This window comes from Quercus suber, unplaced genomic scaffold, assembly GCF_002906115.3.
Source record: "Quercus suber isolate HL8 unplaced genomic scaffold, Cork oak 2.0 scaffold_312, whole genome shotgun sequence".
Classification (NCBI taxonomy): Eukaryota; Viridiplantae; Streptophyta; class Magnoliopsida; order Fagales; family Fagaceae; genus Quercus; species Quercus suber.
Genome location: NW_027069768.1, coordinates 234,608 through 254,603, shown reverse-complemented (window position 1 = coordinate 254,603; position 19,996 = coordinate 234,608). Strand labels below are relative to the sequence as shown.

At 31.8% G+C, this 19,996-nt stretch overlaps 1 protein-coding gene across 2 annotated transcripts; it reads right to left on the bottom strand.

Annotated features, from left to right (window-relative positions):
- Positions 1-4,748: 4,748 nt before the first annotated feature.
- LOC111984355 (protein STRUBBELIG-RECEPTOR FAMILY 5) lies at positions 4,749-19,996 on the bottom strand. Of its 2 annotated transcripts, none has more exons than XM_065782725.1 (16): positions 19,526-19,996; positions 12,848-12,980; positions 12,663-12,734; positions 12,495-12,560; positions 11,798-11,869; positions 11,646-11,717; positions 10,970-11,041; positions 10,834-10,899; positions 10,027-10,089; positions 9,627-9,940; positions 8,863-9,137; positions 8,324-8,595; positions 7,201-7,321; positions 6,130-6,266; positions 5,880-6,036; positions 4,749-5,221 (listed from the first exon to the last, which is right to left on the bottom strand). In XM_065782725.1, the coding sequence occupies exons 1-16, from the start codon at positions 19,617-19,619 to the stop codon at positions 5,090-5,092; spliced, it is 2,118 nt and encodes a 705-aa protein (XP_065638797.1). In that variant the 5' UTR covers positions 19,620-19,996; the 3' UTR covers positions 4,749-5,089. The 2 variants fall into 2 exon arrangements, with proteins under 2 accessions (XP_065638797.1, XP_065638796.1); XM_065782724.1 differs by lacking the exon at positions 19,526-19,996 and adding an exon at positions 13,527-14,007.

Here is a 19,996-nt window from a genome sequence, read left to right as displayed (position 1 = left end):
AAAATTATACCAATAATAACAAAATATTTTTAAAATGTTGTGAACGGACACATCAGTTATTTTTTCTTAAATGGTATTATTTTTTCTTAAATGGTAATCATCTTTTTGTACTATTTGACGACCCCAGCCTATCGACAATATCCTGCTATGAATTGATGGGCACGTTCCCTTTGATTTGATGTTCTTGTTGTTTTTCTAATAAAATAACTAGCTTGTATATAACTCCGTGCATATGCACGGATACATTTAAAAACAATCATAATTACATATATATAATTTAGAATCTAATTAAATCTGGACTCTTATGTTTTTGTATTCAATATACTTAAAAGATACACATTAAGATACATAGTATAATAATCTTACATATATAATTTAAATATTATTGATAGTCATTCTTATATTTTTTTTTTTAACTTTTTAAAAAGTCTTGTAAGAATGTTATTAGGTAGAAAATGTAAATTGTTCTTTTTCAAAAAATAGGACAAATTACAACTTACCCACATGTGATTTGACCGAAATTTATGTTGCATACTTGTGGTTTGAAATTTGACACTTTACCTACCTGAGATTTGATCGAAATTTAGATTGCCTACCTGTGGTTTGAAATCTCATGATAAAATTTTTCCGCTAGATCCTTTTTGATCTTATTTGATTTTGTATTTTTATGTTTTTTTGTGTTTTTGAAGGAAAGAGACACAAAAATGAAGCAAAATTACATATTTAGCCATGTTTTTAACAAAGATATGTTACAGAACTTTAACTGAACTAACCTCAAGTGGGTAAAGTGTCAAATTTCTAACCACAAGCAGGCAACTTAAATTTCAGTTAAACCACAGGTAAATAAATTGTAATTTTCCCTAAAAAAATATTTTTATGTTCATTAATTCTATACTCTTTGATTTTTGTACACAACAACTCACTTGAATAGATATTTATAATATAGTCCTACATTTAATTCCAAAATTAAAATAAATAAAAAATCATTCAAACTCTAAAATATAAAATCATTCAAACTCTCTCTTCCTCTAATTTTATATATTGTGTTAGATATGTGATTATATTTTTTATGATTTATATATATTGGACTCGTCATTTTCTACTCTAAATTAACTCATTTAGCACAAAAATTAAAGAACTTCAATAAGATAGAATACGTGCCGTAAAATTAAACTCTAATTGAAATCTAATTTTCACACTGAACTAACTAAGTTTGTTCAAAAATTTAAAATTTTGATTAGATGAGACACATGATACAAAATTAGACTTTAATTGAATTTCAATTTAAAATCTAATTGGATTTTCTCTCAACTTTACTTATTAATATATATATATATAGATAACTTATAAACTTGAATTGTTTTTAGTACAAAAAAAAAAAAAAAAAAAAAGGGACTCATAAATAGAAAATCATTCAAAAATTATGTTTTTTTATGGTTTACTTATATTGGACTTTTCGTTTTTTACTCTAAATTAACTGATTTTGTATAAAAATTAAAAAACTTAGATTAGATGGGACACATGTCGCAAAAATAAACTCTAATTGAAATCCTTTTTACATTGAATTAACTCACTTGATAGAAAAATTTAAAAACTTAGATTAGATGAGACACGTGGCGCAAAATTAGATTCTAATTGAATTCTAATTTGAAATCTAATTGGATTTTCTCTCAANAAAAAAAAAAGGGACTCATAAATAGAAAATCATTCAAAAATTATGTTTTTTATGGTTTACTTTATATTGGACTTTTCGTTTTTTACTCTAAATTAACTGATTTTGTATAAAAATTAAAAAACTTAGATTAGATGGGAGCACATGTCGCAAAAATAAACTCTAATTGAAATCCTTTTTACATTGAATTACTCACTTGATAGAAAAATTTAAAAACTTAGATTAGATGAGACACGTGGCGCAAAATTAGATTCTAATTGAATTCTAATTTGAAATCTAATTGGATTTGGGGGAGGGGGGAGGGGGGACAAGACAAATTTTATTGAATCAAATCTCTGTCATGGATTACAAAAGGATAGATATCACGTTCTACCAAAACTGAGGTTCCAACAAACCTTTTGCCTTTTTAGCTAGATCATGAGCTACTGAATTGTCACTACTGTCTTTTTTATCTTATTTTATGGGAGTCACTACTGTCTTAGATGAGAAAAAGAGATGAACCTAAAATGCTTTTTGTTTTTGGAGAAACAAGACTGAATTTTATTGAATCAAAACTCAATCATGGATTACAAAAGGATAGATATCACGTTCTACCAAAAACTGAGGTTCCAACAAACCTTTGCCTTTTTAGCTAGATCATGAACTACTGAATTGTCAATACTGTCTTAGATGAGAAAAAGAGATGAACCTAAAAAGCTTTTTGTTTTTGGAGAAACAAGACTGAATTTTATTGAATCAAAACTCAATCATGGATTACAAAAGAAGAGATATCACATTCTACCAAAACTGAGGTTCCAACAAACCTTTTGCCTTTTTAGCTAGATCATGAGCTACTAAATTGTCACTACTGTCTTAGATGAGAAAAAGAGATGAACCTAAAAAGCTTTTTGTTTTTGGAGAAACAAGACTGACTTTTATTGAATCAAAACTCAATCATGGATTACAAATGAAGAGATATCACATTCTACCAAAACTAAGGTTCCAACAAACCTTTTTGCCTTTTTTGCTAGATCATGAGCTACTGAATTGTCAATACTGTCTTAGATGAGAAAAAGAGATGAACCTAAAAAGCATTTTTTTTTTTTGGAGAACAAAACTGAATTTTATTGAATCAAAACTCAATCAAGGATTACAAAAGAAGAGATATCACGTTCTACCAAAACTGAGGTTTCAACAAACCTTTTGCCTTTTTAGCTAGATCATGAGCTACTGAATTGTCACTACTGTCTTTTTGTTTTTTGATGGGAGCCACTACTGTCTTAGATGAGAAAACGAGATGAACCTAACAAGCGTTAATGGCTGTCTGCGAGTCTTCAATCACACGAGACAGCAACCTTCAGAATTTAGAAAATTAATGCCAATATCCTGATTCCTGAGCAAAGTTTATACATGCCAAACTGACATCTACGTATAGTACTTTAGTTGTAGTATTACAAGTACACTAGTATTTTCAATTTAAAACAAACATTTAATTTGCACTGAATTTAATTATTCTTAAAACATATACAACACTGTCCAGGACTTTTGCAGGGTGAACGACACTACTCAAAGCCCAATTAGTGATATTATGTAGTTGGGGTTCAAAATTGGGCCAAGAGGTAGTTCGGGAATAAAGGGATTTTGTACTACTATATTATTATGTGTGCTGTACATTGTTATCCGGTTGGTGTTGTTGCAGATCTAGGGTCCGTTGGGAACAGTTTATTTAGTTGAAATTGAAAACTTTTTGTTGAAAGCCTAAAAGTATAGAAAAAAAATGGTAAAATGCAAAACTAACCCTCTAAGTTTCTTTAAATTTCATTTCAATCTTCTAACTTTGCATTTGTTCATTTCAGTCATCTAACTTTCAAGTTTATTAAATTAAGAATTTTTCATCAACTTTTATTATATGTTGTGGTTAATTTTTCAATTTAATAAAATTTTCTTCTAAATTTTTAAATTAAAAAAATTCAATTAATGATTGAAAAATATTTTCCACATTTTTTTTCAAAAAATTTTAACAAAAGTTAACAGAAATGTCTTATTGAATAAATCTAAAACTTAAAGGACTGAAATGAACGAAAGTAAAGTTAGAGGGCTGAAATAAAATTTAAAAAAAGTTAGAGGATCAGTTTTTTATTTTAGCCAAAAAAAAGTTAAAAGTTAACTAAATAGTATAATGGATTCATAATAGTACTAAAAATAAACTAAAAACTAAATAAGTTAAGGAAATAAGCTCATACAAAACTCATCTCTTAGTTGGTTTTTTTTTTAAGAAATTTAAGAGACTTCTCCTTTTGAGGGCCAAGCCCATATCTATTTTACAAAGGCCATATGGAAGTTGTTCTGCTGGATTTGGCCCACATTTAGAGGCCTAGAAAATCCTGTAAGACTAGGCCTTGCCCAGTAAGAGATCAGAGACTCTCTCCTGAAATTAATTGGGTCCTTTCGTTTTGTCCTTTTGGATTGTGATGTTGTTATAATAATAGTTTTCAGTGTGTTTATCAAAAAAAAAAAAAAAAAAAAATCTAAATTTAGAACTAATATGACTAGAATATGAAATAATGTTTTAAGTACTTATAAATAAAAACATTAAAAAGAGTCCATTTGGCACCATCTTTTTTATCTCAAGTCCACTTTCTATCTTTCCTATCTCAAAATAAAAAATAAAAATCCACCGTTTGTCTCACCTTTTACCAATATACAAATAAATTAGAATTTTGATAATAAGTTATATATATATATATATTTATCTCACCTTTCAGTAAATAATTTACTAGAAACTGCAGAATGTCAAAATGCCAACCTCACTTTTAACTTTAAAGGCCACTGAAACTATCTATACAATACCATGTCTTATACTTTAGAGTGACCCCAATTTTTCTTCCACACACACACAAACACTAATCTCCATGCCTTACATCTATGATTTTTTTTTTTTTACTGAATATCTATGCTAGTATCTGGATGTGTGATAGATCATCTCAAGGAAAATTGACATCTAATAAGCATTTAAAATAACCTTTATTGGGGCTCAAGGTTATTTTAAAACACAGATTAAAACTCTTTTAATTTCCAAAAATAAGAAAAACACAAATTAAAAGAAATTGGATTATTGCATAAAAAATGTGAAACTCTTTCAATTTCAAAAATGTCCCAAATTTTGGACTGGTCCCTCATTTTAACTTCACTCAAGAAGCAGCTTGTACCTGCCTTCGACAGATACAATTCTTTCTCAAGCAGCTCATTCTGCTTTCTTAAAAAAGAAACAAACTTCAAAATTATAACAACTAAAGTTTCTAAGAGTTCTAAAAAAATGTATATATACTAACAGAAAAATCCATTTAAAAAAAAAAAAAAGAAAACAAAACAAAACAAAAAGAACATGACTCTCCTTCCCTTGAATCTATCTCACACATGTATATACAATATTTTGAATCACAAATACTCAAAGTCATCTCTCCCACGAGATGCCCCAAGCTCATCTCTCAAGTTCATACTTGTCCGTTGGACTAACCGCACCAATGCCTGCACCACCTCTGACATAGGAGGTCGAAATTCGGGCTCGGACTAATACAAAATTGAAAGTGGAAATTGTTACAACATTGGAAGATAAAATGATTATGAAACAAGAAGCATAATGTTCAAATCCCAAAAAGCAAAAACAAGAGGCAACATCTTAGCATAGCTTGTGAAATGCTCATGAAACATTACCCTTTGTTATTTTTTAACATAACTCGACACATAGGTCATCTTAGTGAAAATTGAAATAACACTCTGTGTGGAACTGTTATTGCACATTGCCGACTAATTAAGACCAAAAATTAAGATAGCCAAAAGTTGAGCCAGGCTATGTCCTACAGGTTGTCATCTGATAGTGGCTTTAATCAGTATTTGTGTGTGCGCGCTTGCGTGCATGTTTAAGAGTTTCATCTTAGTTCTTAGTATTCAAATTTTACTTCATTGAGAAATTTTTAGGAAAGTAAAATTACAATAAGTCAGGGACACAACATTTTTCACAATTGCTAATATGGTTTATTGTGATTGGTACATAATAAAAGTGGTGTCAAAGGTGAACTGAGGTGAAAGTGATGTTGATCCAAATTGCAAAAAGTCATATCAGCAGTTGAGAAAAATGTTTTCTCTAACATTACTCAAATAATTATATATGTCTCATGCTTTCTTGATGAAGGATTTCCTTAGAGACTGGAAAGGGGGTGAATCTCACCTGAACACAGAGGGCAATAATATCAGCAAATCGAGAGAGCGACTTGGGAGGGTACAATCCACGCAGGGCAGGATCAACCATCCTTGCCAATGCATCTATGTCATGGAGCTGTGGTGTGGCCCATCGTACAAGGCATTGTTCGAATTTTGGTTTTGCACTGAAAAGAAGAATGAAATAAGCCTATTTCAGATAAGGGAATTGCATAAATCAGCTTAGTGAATGAAATAAGTAAGTGAACAATGTAACATACCTGTCCAAAGGCATTCGCCCTGTCAATAGTTCCAACATGACCACTCCAAAACTGTAAACATCACTTTTCATTGTATAGGCTGAAGGTTTTGTGCACTCTGGAGCATTATATCCTACCCCAAGGTTTTGACTAGTACGCTGAACAAAAAAATATTCTTTATAAATAAAATAATTATGTAAAATTAATAAAAAGTAGTTCTTGCTCTGAGAATTTAAGAGGCAGCTATCTGGAGACAAAAAAACAGTCAGCCCTTGAGGCACAATGGCGTATTTTTTCATCTAATAATGACTTCAAGTTTATTTTAGCGTAAAAGAACATCTAAAGCATATTGGCAACTTGGAAAAGCACGCAACAGAACATAGTAACACAAAGCAGGAAAAAATATCAGTTAATTGACAATTTGACATTGTGCATCATAGCCACACTTGGACCTTTATGAACTCTACCTGCACCTAAACCTAACTATAAATCAGCACATGAATAAAAAATATGACCCAAAAAAAAAGAAAAAAAGCCTTTTAGTGGCCATCCAGGGAAACTGGGTGACAAGAGGAAACATTACTTATTTAAAAAAATTCACATTGATATAAACAAGTTCAATAATTCGATGCACAGTCTCTGCTAAATCCAATGGTTTCTATAAATACAAGAAATTCTAAATTTACACACCTTTATCCAAAGTGATCTACACTTAAGTGGCTCTATGTTATCAAATTAGAAACCAGTATAAGTACTAAAGTTTTATAAGGACTCAAATCTTGAATGATCTAGGGCATTGGAATGGACTATTAGCCTGATTCCTTTTTCATATTCTTCTCTTTATTTTTAATCCCATTTAGTAGACCTAATATGTTCTTTTGAGCCAAGCCAGAGATAACACCCTCATTGCATTTCCCAAAACTCTCATCTACCAAGCCTAGTCACGCTGGAATGTTTCTGCAAGCATAACTATGAGGGCTGATTTGGCGAGTTCACTTTTATACTTGGTAAATTTTAATACTATCAAAGTAAAGCAAATCTTATTCGAGCCATGTTTAGGATAAGACCTAACATTGTTCAAAAAATAGTAACCTGATGAAAGATTGCCAAACCACTGTCAGAGAGATGAGGATTGAGATCAGCGTCAAGCAAAATATTTGATGACTTGATGTTCTTGTGGACTAAGGATGGAGAACAGACTTCATGGAGGTACCTGAACATAGAATTGGCATCCAAAAATTTAATTGAATAAAATTAGAAGCAGTCATGGCATAACAAAAAACTGTATTCAGCTTTGAAAGCAGGAACAAAATAGAAAAACTAAATTAACCAACTGGAAATTGCAGTAATCATTCTACAAACTAGATATCCCATGATGGCAATTAGAGCTACAATATAAACTATACACACACCAATTATGATCGTGCCTTGGATTAATCCAAATCATGAAAAAATCAGCCGAAACCAATCTTTAGGTCAATTTTGACAGGTATCTAACAGTGATTTGGTAAAATAGTAACAAATTGAAAACAAAAGGTCACACTACTGATAAACTTTTCAAGAACACCAATCTGACCCTAGAGCCAAGAACTACATACATTCACCATATGTCCTTACTATATGTGCGTGATTAAATATATGAGGATAGATTTTTTTTTTTTTTTTTAAATCAAATTAAGCATATTTAATGCAAAGTATCCCAGATGAAATTTCTTTGTTTACCCAGATCAACTCAGTTTCAAACCCATAGTCACTGGCTTTACTTCTCAGGTTTGGAATTTGAGTTAGTTCAATTCTTAGAATTTGATGCCCTCATAAACCTAAACCAGTCACAGTGCCAATACACAAAAATATGTAAGATGAAGCAAACTTGGGAAAAAAATTTCGTTGTGTCATATGTTTATAAAATATAGGTGTTTAAATCTTTAGAAAGATAAATTCATTAAGGCTACCAACTAGTCATATTGGAATGTATGGTTTGTGACTGGAAAAGGGAAATGAAAAAAGGAAGCTTACTTTCTTGTATGAATCAGCCAATTAGCACATAAATTTATCTAACTTAACCATAAATCATACAGTGTCAGTGTGCATCTGTGAGCACACGTAACATGCACATAAACAAAGGGATACTACTTTTACTAAATGATATGTTTTCTCTTACTGACCAATAAAAAAAATAGAAGTTATCAGAGATGTAGTACATATGTTGACTTACTCAACTGCTCGGCCTGTCCCTAATGCAATTCTGACTCTGGTGTTCCAAGTTAGTGGTTTGCTATAGTCATCTGACATGTGTAAGAATTCATGAAGTGAACCATTTCTGAAATAATCATAAATTAACATGTTATGCCCCTGTTCTGAACAATAACCAACAAGCTCAGCTATGTTTGCATGGTGAAGCCTGGAAATGTTTGAAACTATTCCAGAAAATTCCTCTGATCGCCTTCCTTGAAAAAGTGAGGAGTCAATCTTTTTAACAGCTAAAACCTGAAAAACATGTATAAATCTAACATTATAATTCGAAACTCGCCCATTTCTGAGTGTAGATTGTATGTAAATTTTGATTACTCAAATAATCAATTGCTGATAGGTCAAAATATCACCATTTACTAAAAATATCCAAGCAAAATAATCCAGCAGCGAGCGCAAATTACAAATTAGTGATACTGGAAATGGTGAATTCAAAGAAGATCATAGTAATTGGAAAGTGATATTGGACAAGATAACAAAATATGATAACCAGATTGAAAATACCTTTCCATCAGCATATTTAGCTCGATAAACACGTCCAATACATCCCTCTCCGAGAAGGCGGCCTGATGCGAAATTAGCAGTAGCAAGTTGTAAATCTGCCAAAGAGTAAGATGTAGCACGAAGGGAGGTGCTTTTTCTAGCATTCAGAAGGTTAGCGAACTCATTGTCATTATAAGTTTGCTTAAACTCAGGAGGTGGAAGCTTAAAACCAACTGAAGGAGACTTTTGCAATGTCTTTATATCAATTGAAGCAGATGAATCCACTGACCTATGCCCTGTCGCCAGTATAATACCTAGTCAGTTAAATTACAGTGCGAAGTCCACATTTACCAGGCATACAACAAAAATAAAATAACCATCATAAGAAATATCAATCAAACATTACAGAAGGATGAAATAGACATCGAATGGCCAGCTATGCACTAGTTTTGATCAAATAATCGAAAGACCACCTAAAGAACGCATAGACAAAGGAGATATGCCAGCCACAGATAGACTAATTAATACTCAATCAATGACAAGCCTATCTACACTGGTTATCATAGACCCTAAATGGAAAGGCATGGCATACACTTTCTATTCCAGAGCCTTTTTACTAATGAAGGTGAAACATCATGCTAAAAATGTTCTAGAATTTTTTTCAAGACAACTCTAAATAAGCAAAGAGGAAACTATAAGGCCTAATAAGAAATTTATGTCTGCAACATTATTAAGACAATTCCAGTAAGCTCCCTACAAAAGAATGCAGGACAAAGAAAATTTACCTTTGAAGTCATTGCTTATGTCAGTAGGCAAGTCTTTGGATAATTCCTGAGATGCAAGAGGAGTAAATGATCTACTCTGGTTAGATCTCTCTTCATCAAGGAAATGTGAGGAAGGAGATGACTTTCTTCTTGAAAATAGTGCAATTAGACCCCCAATTGCTGCCAGTGCACCCAAAGCTATTCCAGCTATTGCTGCTCCACTCAAGACAGACTTACCTCCAGAATGGTTTTTAGTAATGTGTCGATCAGCAACACGTGGTGTACCAGGAGGAGGAGGAGGAGCTCCTCCAGATGACCAGGAATTACCTCCAGATCTTCATTAAAGATAATCACAAAGTCAGAGAAACAACTTCTTAAAAATTGCATCCATAAATAAGAGTAATTTGAACAGAACACTCACTCTAAATTTATTTCTTTCAATTGGTCCGGAATCCATCCAGTAAATTTGTTGTTTTCAACATTCCTGCAGTTGAGGATGGAAATTTAAAATATATCATGCAACACAAAATACTTTATAATTATATTAATTTAATGAACTTTTTAAACTCTCAATGGTATCCCTCACAACTAAGATGATAAAGAGAGCATTGTGCTTTCAGACGGCAACAATTTTTCTATGATTGCCCCAAGCCATTTTAGATAGTACATTCAATCTGGTTTAAATTTTCAATGTCTCTTTAGCCAGTATTATACACAGTGATTTGGGGAGGCCATTTTCAATACACAGTTTGAATTATAAACGTACACTTTGGTGTTAGACTAGATAACTAAGTTAAATCATTTGATTCAAGGAAAGATGCACATATAGAAATGGTGAGCACCATATTCAATTAAGAAAAGGAAACGGCACATAATTTATCTCATTTTATAATTCTTCAATGACTATGAACCCATTTGTCAAGTATATTAAATACCTTATCATATTAGAATAGATTTAACCCCAAATATTGGCTATTCACTTTTTCAGAGAATGATTACTATTTGAGGCTGTATAGAGTAAAATCCAAGGAATATAAAAAATAGCTTTACAAATATTCTATTGGATGAGACAGAAGATATTTTTCAATACAGTGTACAAAAAAAAGGATAAACTAAGCCACAAATAAAATAAGTACAATAAATGAAAATAATGAATATTAATTTTTGTACAATTTTCATGAAAACCACCATGTTAAAGTAATAAAATATAAACCGGAGGCCTACTTACAAATCATCAAGGGGAAGATTAGCAAGGGCATTAATTGAGCCACTGAATTGATTGTTTTGCAGATTCCTGTATGAAGATAAGAAATTTAGCACCACAGAAATTTAAAGATCTAAATTTAATATGAATTTATTCTTACAATTTTTTGAGGCTTTTGAGTGATTTGAAACTCTGAGGCAAATTGCCCGACAGTGAGTTGTCAGAAAGATCCCTGCAAGGCAGTTCGTGGTAGGAATAAGAAAAATTATTCCTTATCATTATTTATAAAGTATATCTTTATACTGTGTTACATTTTTTTTAAGAATCAAAATTTAGTGAGATAACAGATTTGTAATCTCAATCAAGCAAATGAATAACTTGATAAAATGGTTATACAACATGTTCATACAGAGGACATATCTAGTTCAACTAGTAAAGAACCCATAAGAAAGGATTTATGATCTTATATGGAAGTTTAATATATAGAATAGGCCCTAGTGAAAGTAAAATAAAAGTTTTGCAATATATCAATAGAGAGATGCTTGTGATTTGTGTTTTTGATTGTTCTTGTCCCTAGTGTATACTTCTTGTATACTTAGGTGCCACTTTTTTTATATTCTAATAAGATTTTCTCATTACTTATAAAAAAAAATATCAATAGAGAGACTTAAGCACATACACAATTTCGTGTTTACTGTAAAAAGCCAGAAGCCAGCTTAATTCATACTAAATGCAAGACCATGAATTTGTAAAGCTGCTCACAGCAAGCAAGAGCTTACAATTCCCACTCAAACAAGGAAAAAGAAGACAATTTTTGTCATGTTAGTAATACTTACATCTCTTTCAGTTTTGAAAGTTTTCCAAACATATCACTCAACTGGTTTTTCAACTGATTGTTACCAAGATATCTGCACCCATCAACAAATAAATGAGAAACAGTAGTGCCAAAAAAAAAAAATGCCAAAATAAAAAATAAAAAATTGCTTACAGGTATTGAAGGTCAGCCATCTGAGAAATTGAATAGGGCACACCACCAGTGAAGCCATTTTGAGAAAGATCTCTGCACATCAAATGTGCAATATCAGTACTGTAAATTATTTAAGGTCAATGCAAATAGATCTGGATAAGGCCAATATAAATGTAATGACAAGAAGCTAGTTATAAGGTAGAAAATTATCGAAGACTACTGTCTTGAAAAAGGTCTTCTTTGGCAGATGGACCGTAATGTATTAAAGATCTATATAATTTCTTTAAGAAATGTGTAAATTTCATATATGACACCATATGCAATCACTAAGTTCATCACACAAACCATCAGGATAAATAATTGTAGGAGGTGAATAGTGATGCAGGCCATCAACTTAAGCTATATTGATGGTACTGATGAAATTCAACCTTCTCCAATGATTGAAATTAGCTTAACTATGCCACTCTTTTGCAAAGCTCAGTAAAAACAACAAAATAAAAAGATGAAAGTAATTAAAAGAATATAAATTAATAAAATGAATCTAGAGGAACAGTGTAAAGTTTCAAATGACAGCTGCAGGACCATTACAATGCTCATAGACCATTACAGTGCCAAAAAAGGATCATTGTGCAGTAAACAAAAAATTAATGGCATCAAAATAAATTCAGTTTAGGATAATTTACAAAAGATATATGAGTTTTTTTTCATGATGACTTACATGTAAGCTGCATTAGGAGGGAGCTGATATGGTATCTCACCCTTTAGGTTGTTCTTGCTTAAATCACTGTACTAGACAAACAAATGCATTGACTTCAGGTGAAGTTCTTTCTCTGGTAAAAGAAAATTGTGACATAAAAAGATGCCTATTTTTAAAAACTGGTCTCACAAGTGAGTGACGGATGTTAAGCTTGAAAGCTGGTAGCCCATTGATCCAGTGAGTCCAAGGTTAGATAGGTTTCTGAAATTTTTTAGCACAAAGAAGGTTTGATTCAGAAATTTCAGCACATTCTGTAAAATATGAACAGTAAGTTCTCAACATTAGGCAGATAAAGATTTGAAAATGATATATACATTTCAGTTACGGATGAGCCTGAGCATTTGATCCCTAACCAGGAGTCACCACAAGGGTCACCCCCACTTGATTTCCAGCCAGTTAGTTTTGAATTAGAATTCAAGCTGTTATACATCACATTAAGGGCAGAAACTGCAAAATACAGTTAGCAAACATCATGATCTTCCATTTCAATAATACATAACTACCAATTTAAAATCTTTTCAAAGAGAAAACAAACTTAATCTCAGTAAAGATGCATACAAATAAATAATGCAACTCCCATAAGTTGAAGTATATCTTTGTGTATAGGATCCAAGACACAGAACAGATGCAAATATAACAAAATTGATTGAGTTACAATACTCATTATGGATAAATTAGAAACTATACTCACAAGCATAAAACCTCTTTAACATTAACTTGATGCCTTCTTGTCAAAATACATAGAAGATCCTAGTTCTTTACATTGCACCTTTTAATGCATTGATATAGGTACTTACAAGGACACAAGTTTGACACGCCCCACATTTTCTCAAAAAGCAAGTGTTCTCCATTAAGGTATTTAAATCACTCACCAACTATTTGTAAAAAGTACAATAATCAAAAGTAAGCAAAATACATGAGAAAGACATCATTTTTTTTTCTCAATTGAAATCACCACAATGATCAAATGTACATTAAACCGAGAACACATACCATCCGGGGAAGCGGTTTTCGAGTGGACCGGAGAGGTCAAGACACCAAGGAAAACAAGCCAAAAGGCAACAATGTTGTTGTGGTAGTGGTACATCTTTTCTTTCTCACTCACCAAAACAATGAATGAGAACCCAGAAAGAGAAAACAAGAAATGGGTTTTTCTTTCAACTTCAAAAAACAAAAAAGAGAAGAAACCCGGAAGAGAAAATGGTTTATATTATGAAAACGACGATGGCGTTAGTTCATTCATGAACAAAAAAACAGCAAATTTTTTTTTTCTTTCTTCTTTTAATTTGGTTTCTTGGATTGGTCGTGGTTTCTAAAATTAGAGGGTAGAGGAGGAGCAGATTTACAGGTAAGAATGGACGAGAATGAGAGAGTGGCATTGCAGTAACAGTTCAGAGCGAAAGGTGAGGAGAGAATGAGAGACTGTCAATGTTTTCCGGACACTTTGGAACTCCTATGTCTAACCTTTTCTTTTCTTTTTTTGTCTTGTCTTTGTATTTCCTTAACGCGCTTGTTTTAACTGATTTTTCTAACGAAAGAAAGTCCTCTCTGTCTCCATGCCTTCTTTCATTGTTATGTTCTACCAAAAATGTCACACATGACACAACCCCCCTTTTTTTAAGTTTTACCTTATATGCAATTTAAAAAAAAAAAAAAAAAAGAGAAAACCTTATATGCAATTGATAGATTATAAGGTGGAACTTTTAAGAATGAGACTTGGGGTCAAGAGCCTTGTCTTTCAACTTGCATCTTCAAGTGTTTTCAAGGTAGAGGTTCAGGTTTCAAATTCCCCTTCTCTCATTGTTATAACTATCAAATTATCAAATAATAATAATACAGTGAAATTTAGGACTTTAAATTTTTACGACTTTGTTTGGTTGGGCGGAAGGGGAGACAAGGAAAGAGGAAGAAAACATTTTCCTTTGTTGGCTTAGGATTTTCCATGAATCCCACCAATTTTTCACTTTTTGCTCTCTCCAATTTGGAAGAAAATGTAACTAGTCCATAAAATTACTCTTATACTCTTGGAACGTTTTGATAATCTTTTATGATAATTTTTTCTTTCCATTTCTTTGGAAATCTCTTTTTTCCTTTACATCAAAACACACATGGAGAAGTATGTTATTTCCATATTAATTTCTCTTTCTCTTCCTTTACTCTTTTCTCTTCTTTTCCCTCTCAATTCATGCAGGCTAACATAGTGTAAGTGCGTGTTCAAATTCTACTTGAAAATTAGGAACTAAATGGGTTCTAAGTGCATTTAATTTCAATTATAACCATTATGAGGTGTGTTGGGTTATAGATTGACCCCAATTAATTAATCCAACTACCCCAATTGATTAATTAGTCAAATTATATACATATCAGATTAAGACACAGTCAATTTACCAAACTAAATTAAGTGCAACAGAAAATAAATTTGACACGACAACTTGATCACAATAGGGAAAACCTTTGTAGGGAAAACCCCATTAGGTGAATTTCAAGCTACCAATCTTGAAAAATCCACTAACAAGAAAACGTAGTTTCAAGTACAAGAAATCTTACCTTATAAGTCTATCCCCAAATACCTACCTACAATAGAACCTGCTAAGCTATATCAATCTCAACTCCAAACCCCAATTAGACTATTTATCTTGTAGAAGACTTCTTTTTGCACGAATCTTTCTATCCGTGACTAACTCCACATCGTCCCTTTTGATTGTTGTAACTTTGCAGAGTTCTTCAATCCACATTTAGATGAACCAAAAGTAGCTTGACACAAAACCCTATGCGCACAAATGTAGCAACAACTCCTATTATACGCGTGTCTCTCTATCTTTATAATGATGGCTATAAAATATGTCTTTTATATGCTTTGGAACCATAGTGTATGAATTCTTAAAAATCTAAGTTATCATGGGCCGAAAATAGAACTTTACATTTAGTTTTCTCAAAGCTCGATAGATCAAGAGATGTCAAGCTTGGTACTGAATTCATTAACTCTTGATAGATCGACAGGTATCAAGCAAGGTATTGAGACCAATAAATTCAACTTTTCTTAAGTAGTTTCTTGAGCAATCTTGAGTCTTCATTAATACCATTTTTAAGTAGCATTATTACAGACTTAAATTTGAACTCAATTACATAAAAAGTTTCTTTTGATCTCAGATATTCCAATACATAAAAATATATTCCCCACCATTCTCCACTTGACTGATTAGCTAGACCAAGTCTTAGAAACTCATAACTAGGGGCGTGCATGGGATGGCTTGATTGGGTTGGAGAGTTTTCCAACCAAGCTCAACCTTGTAAAGGTGATAAATTCCCATCAAAAACTCCACCCATCACATGTGTAGAAATCACTCATATGGGTCTGGTTGGGTTTGGTGGGGTCATTGAGTTATGTAGATGCGTTTAATGCCTTGTGAAAAATTAGGTTTTCATCAATTAATTTAACTACTTTTTTAATAAATTATTATAATTCACATTATATACTTAAATTATATTTCAAATTTCCAAATTCATAGAAAGTAATTCTCAAAATACCAAAATCAATAAAAGTAAAAATGAAAATAAGGTTAATAAAATAAACTAATATATATGGTGGGTTGGGTTGGGTCAAATAGGTTGAAAGAACTATCAACTAGAACCCGATCCAACCCGAGACTCAAAATAAAATTCCAACCCTCCAATCCATGAAAAAACAACAAGAGATATCAGGTTGGTTTGAGTTGGGTTGGTTCATTGAGTTAGTGGGTTGGATGTAGACCCTTAGCTATATCCCATGCAAACAGAATACCTATTGATTATAACATATAAGTGTAGAAAAGAAAAAGTAGTAAACTCCAAATTACCAAAGAAAACTCTCTTACAAAAACACACGACATGACAATAAAATTTACTTGTGCCATAGCTTGAAGTCCTTGTATTTGAAAACAACCAAAAGGCTAAATACAAATATGGAAAGTATAAAAACACAAAAATTTGACACATGTTGATGTGATAAATTGTTAGTAATAGGTAAAAAGTTATGTTAGTTGTGTGCTCAAATAAAAACCAATAAAAGCTTATCAACTCAACTAGTATGAAAAATATTGTCAAATTTTTTTGTGTTCATAGCATTATTCATCCACATATCTTCCTTCTTTTTTTCTTTTTTTTTAAAGATCAACAAAGTGAGCAATACCAAAACACCAAGTCTGATAGAAGTGGGATTTCTAAATTCTAAGTGCACCTTAAATTTAAGCCACGTATTAATTAAAACAAGAAACATGGCAGATGGCACTCTGCATGCAATTATAAAAAATATTCCGTCACTATCCTAACCATTTTCCTTGAACATTTGTTAGGAGTCCAATATCCTCGTCACCAACGAAATATTAATGTTAATGCATGCTCAGCCAATCGAATGCATATGCATGTTGATTTTTCAACTGGTCAGACTGCCTCTTCATCTGGCTATAAACCAAAGTCATTCATTTCGATCAAGCTAGAAGATTGTAGTACATTCAAGCTTAATTTGTGTGAAAAAATGTTGAGTCTCCCTTATTTCTTCTCTCTATTTTTGGTTATAAACATAGCAATGGTTGTAGTCCTAGGGGCTGATAAATTTAGTAGAGATGACTTCCCACCTGGATTTGTGTTTGGTTCTGGGACCTCAGCTTATCAGGTTAGCTTATTAATTAATGGTTTTATACTTTCTTTCTAATTTTTTTTCTTAGAGAAACTTTGAAAAGAACAGTGATATTGTTTTGTTATTTCATTACTAAAAGTAGAAAGAGGGGGAAAAAAATAAGAGGAGATTCTGATAGATATAATTAATATTCTCTCGATTTCTCTAGTTTCTTTAAAAAAATGTTTATATATGAAAGGTTGAAGGTGCAGCAAACCATGATAGGAGGACACCTAGCATATGGGATACTTTTGCCCATTCTGGTAAGCTTTTGTTTATTGTTCATTTTTTTTAGAAGTATATTCATGTTTTTTGATAGAAGAGTATGTTCATGTTCTAATACAACCAACTTGTTGGTAATTAAGAGTTAATTCGTAATTACCCTTAATAGCAACCATTTTTTGTGAAATATTTTATTCTCTGGTAAATCTGTATAAATAAAAATGAGATTATTTGTATTAAAATATACTAGTATAAATAAAAATGAGATTATTCATAATTACCCGTAATTAGTGCTTATAACTAAAATTGCACATTTTCTTTAAAATATAATTGATAGCTGAGGGAGGGGGATTTGAGCCCTCGATCTCTCTTGAAAATATTACAAGGTTCCAATTGACTCATTGAGCGACAAAGCTCTTGCTCCACCTAGACTTCTTCCATAAAGTGAATGGTTATGCATGGTTTTAAAAATCGACCAAACAGGACCGGCTTGTCCAACCGGTTGAACTAAGAACTAGCCACTAATTTGGTCCGGTAAAAAGCACTACAATCAGTCAAAAATCAGCCAAAACTTGTTAAAAAATGGGTAAAATAGAGAAATGGACCTAAAACTGGTTCTTTGACCGGTTTGGTTTTTAAAACCATGTGATTATGACTTAAATTAGAAATTTAACTGAGACATAATTAAGTTATTAATTATTATAAATTTTCCATGAATATAATGGTCAATAGACTGTTGGTATAATATACATATATATATATATATTTATTAATAGCCAAAAGCTCAGAGAAAATCCAAAATTAGATTTTAAATTGAATTTCAATTGGAGTCTAATTTTCCACCACTTGTTCATTTAAATTTTTAATTTTTGTAGCAAATGAATTATTGGATGCAAAAATCGAAATGTATAAAACCAATTAAATTCTAAATCACACACACACACTTGATTTTAACACACATATGTAACAAGAAACCATTATATATTTTAGAAATGTATAGTTTAAAAAAAGTGCAAGCTAATATCATATATAATTTGAACATCTTCTAAAAAAAAGGTATAGTTTGAACCGTATAATTGTGATTTTTTTTAAAAAAAAATTGTATCATGCATATGAACAGAACTACATACTAGTTACATGAATGCTAAGGGCTTAAAGTTCAATGGTATTGCCAAATTCTGCTCATGGGAGAATTTGGGTTTAAATCCCATGCTGTAGTTTAAAAAAGATCGTGCCTAGTGCATAAAATTTCAACCTGCCACTTTTAGTGGAACATTGCTTCTCTCCATTAGATGATTAAAATCCTTTTTTTTTTTTGATAAATAATGTAATTTAATCTTTAGTTCCTACTCCATGATGATTGCTCTTTCTTATTATGTCAAAATATTAATTAGGTTTTGGTGTAAGTGGTGGTGTTCAAATCTCAGATCTCTTGTTCGATAATAACAAACTTTACTAATTGAAGTAACTAAAACCAAAAATTAATATCACATGGACTTAACAAATACAATCAGATATGCATTACATATTTGGTATAGCGAGCTATTGAATGGGCAGCCACGTTACAGTGTCTTCTCTGATGTTTATCCTAGAACCACCTCATTATTTCAATAATACATAACTACCAATTTAAAATCTTTTCAAAGAGAAAACAAACTTAATCTCAGTAAAGATGCATACAAATAAATAATGCAACTCCCATAAGTTGAAGTATATCTTTGTGTATTGGATCCAAGACACAGAACAGATGCAAATATAACAAAATTGATTGAGTTACAATACTCATTATGGATAAATTAGAAACTATACTCACAAGCATAAAACCTCTTTAACATTAACTTGATGCCTTCTTGTCAAAATACATAGAAGATCCTAGTTCTTTACATTGCACCTTTTGATGCATTGATATAGGTACTTACAAGGACACAAGTTTGACACGCCCCACATTTTCTCAAAAAGCAAGTGTTCTCCATTAAGTTATTTAAATCACTCACCAACTATTTGTAAAAAGTACAATAATCAAAAGTAAGCAAAATACATGAGAAAGACATCATTTTTTTTTTCTCAATTGAAATCACCACAATGATCAAATGTACATTAAACCGAGAACACATACCATCCGGGGAAGCGGTTTTCGAGTGAACCGGATAGGTCAAGACTCCAAGGAAAACAAGCCAAAAGGCAACAATGTTGTTGTGGTAGTGGTACATCTTTTCTTTCTCACTCACCAAAACAATGAATGAGAACGCAGAAAGAGAAAACAAGAAATGGGTTTTTCTTTCAACTTCAAAAAAGAAAAAAGAGAAGAAACCCGGAAGAGAAAATGATTTATATTATGAAAACGAAGATGGTGTTAGTTCATTCATGAACAAAAAAACAGAAATTTTTTTTTTTCTTTCTTCTTTTAATTTGGTTTCTTGGATTGGTCGTGGTTTCTAAAATTAGAGGGTAAAGGAGGAGCAGATTTACAGGTAAGAATGGACGAGAATGAGAGAGTGGCATTGCAGCAACAGTTCAGAGCGAAAGGTGAGGAGAGAATGAGAGACTGTCAATGTTTTCCGGACACTTTGGAACTCCTATGTCTAAC

Bases quoted from the DNA above. Each gene is read 5' to 3' on its own strand.
- LOC111984355 (XM_065782725.1), bottom strand. From the start codon at position 19,619: ATGTACCACTACCACAACAACATTGTTGCCTTTTGGCTTGTTTTCCTT. The intron at 12,981-19,525 runs GTATGTGTTCTC...TGTATTTTGCAG, and splicing joins GAAAACCGCTTCCCCGGATG to TTTCTGCCCTTAATGTGATG. The intron at 11,870-12,494 runs GTAAGTCATCAT...TTTGATGTGCAG, and splicing joins CCTCCTAATGCAGCTTACAT to AGATCTTTCTCAAAATGGCT.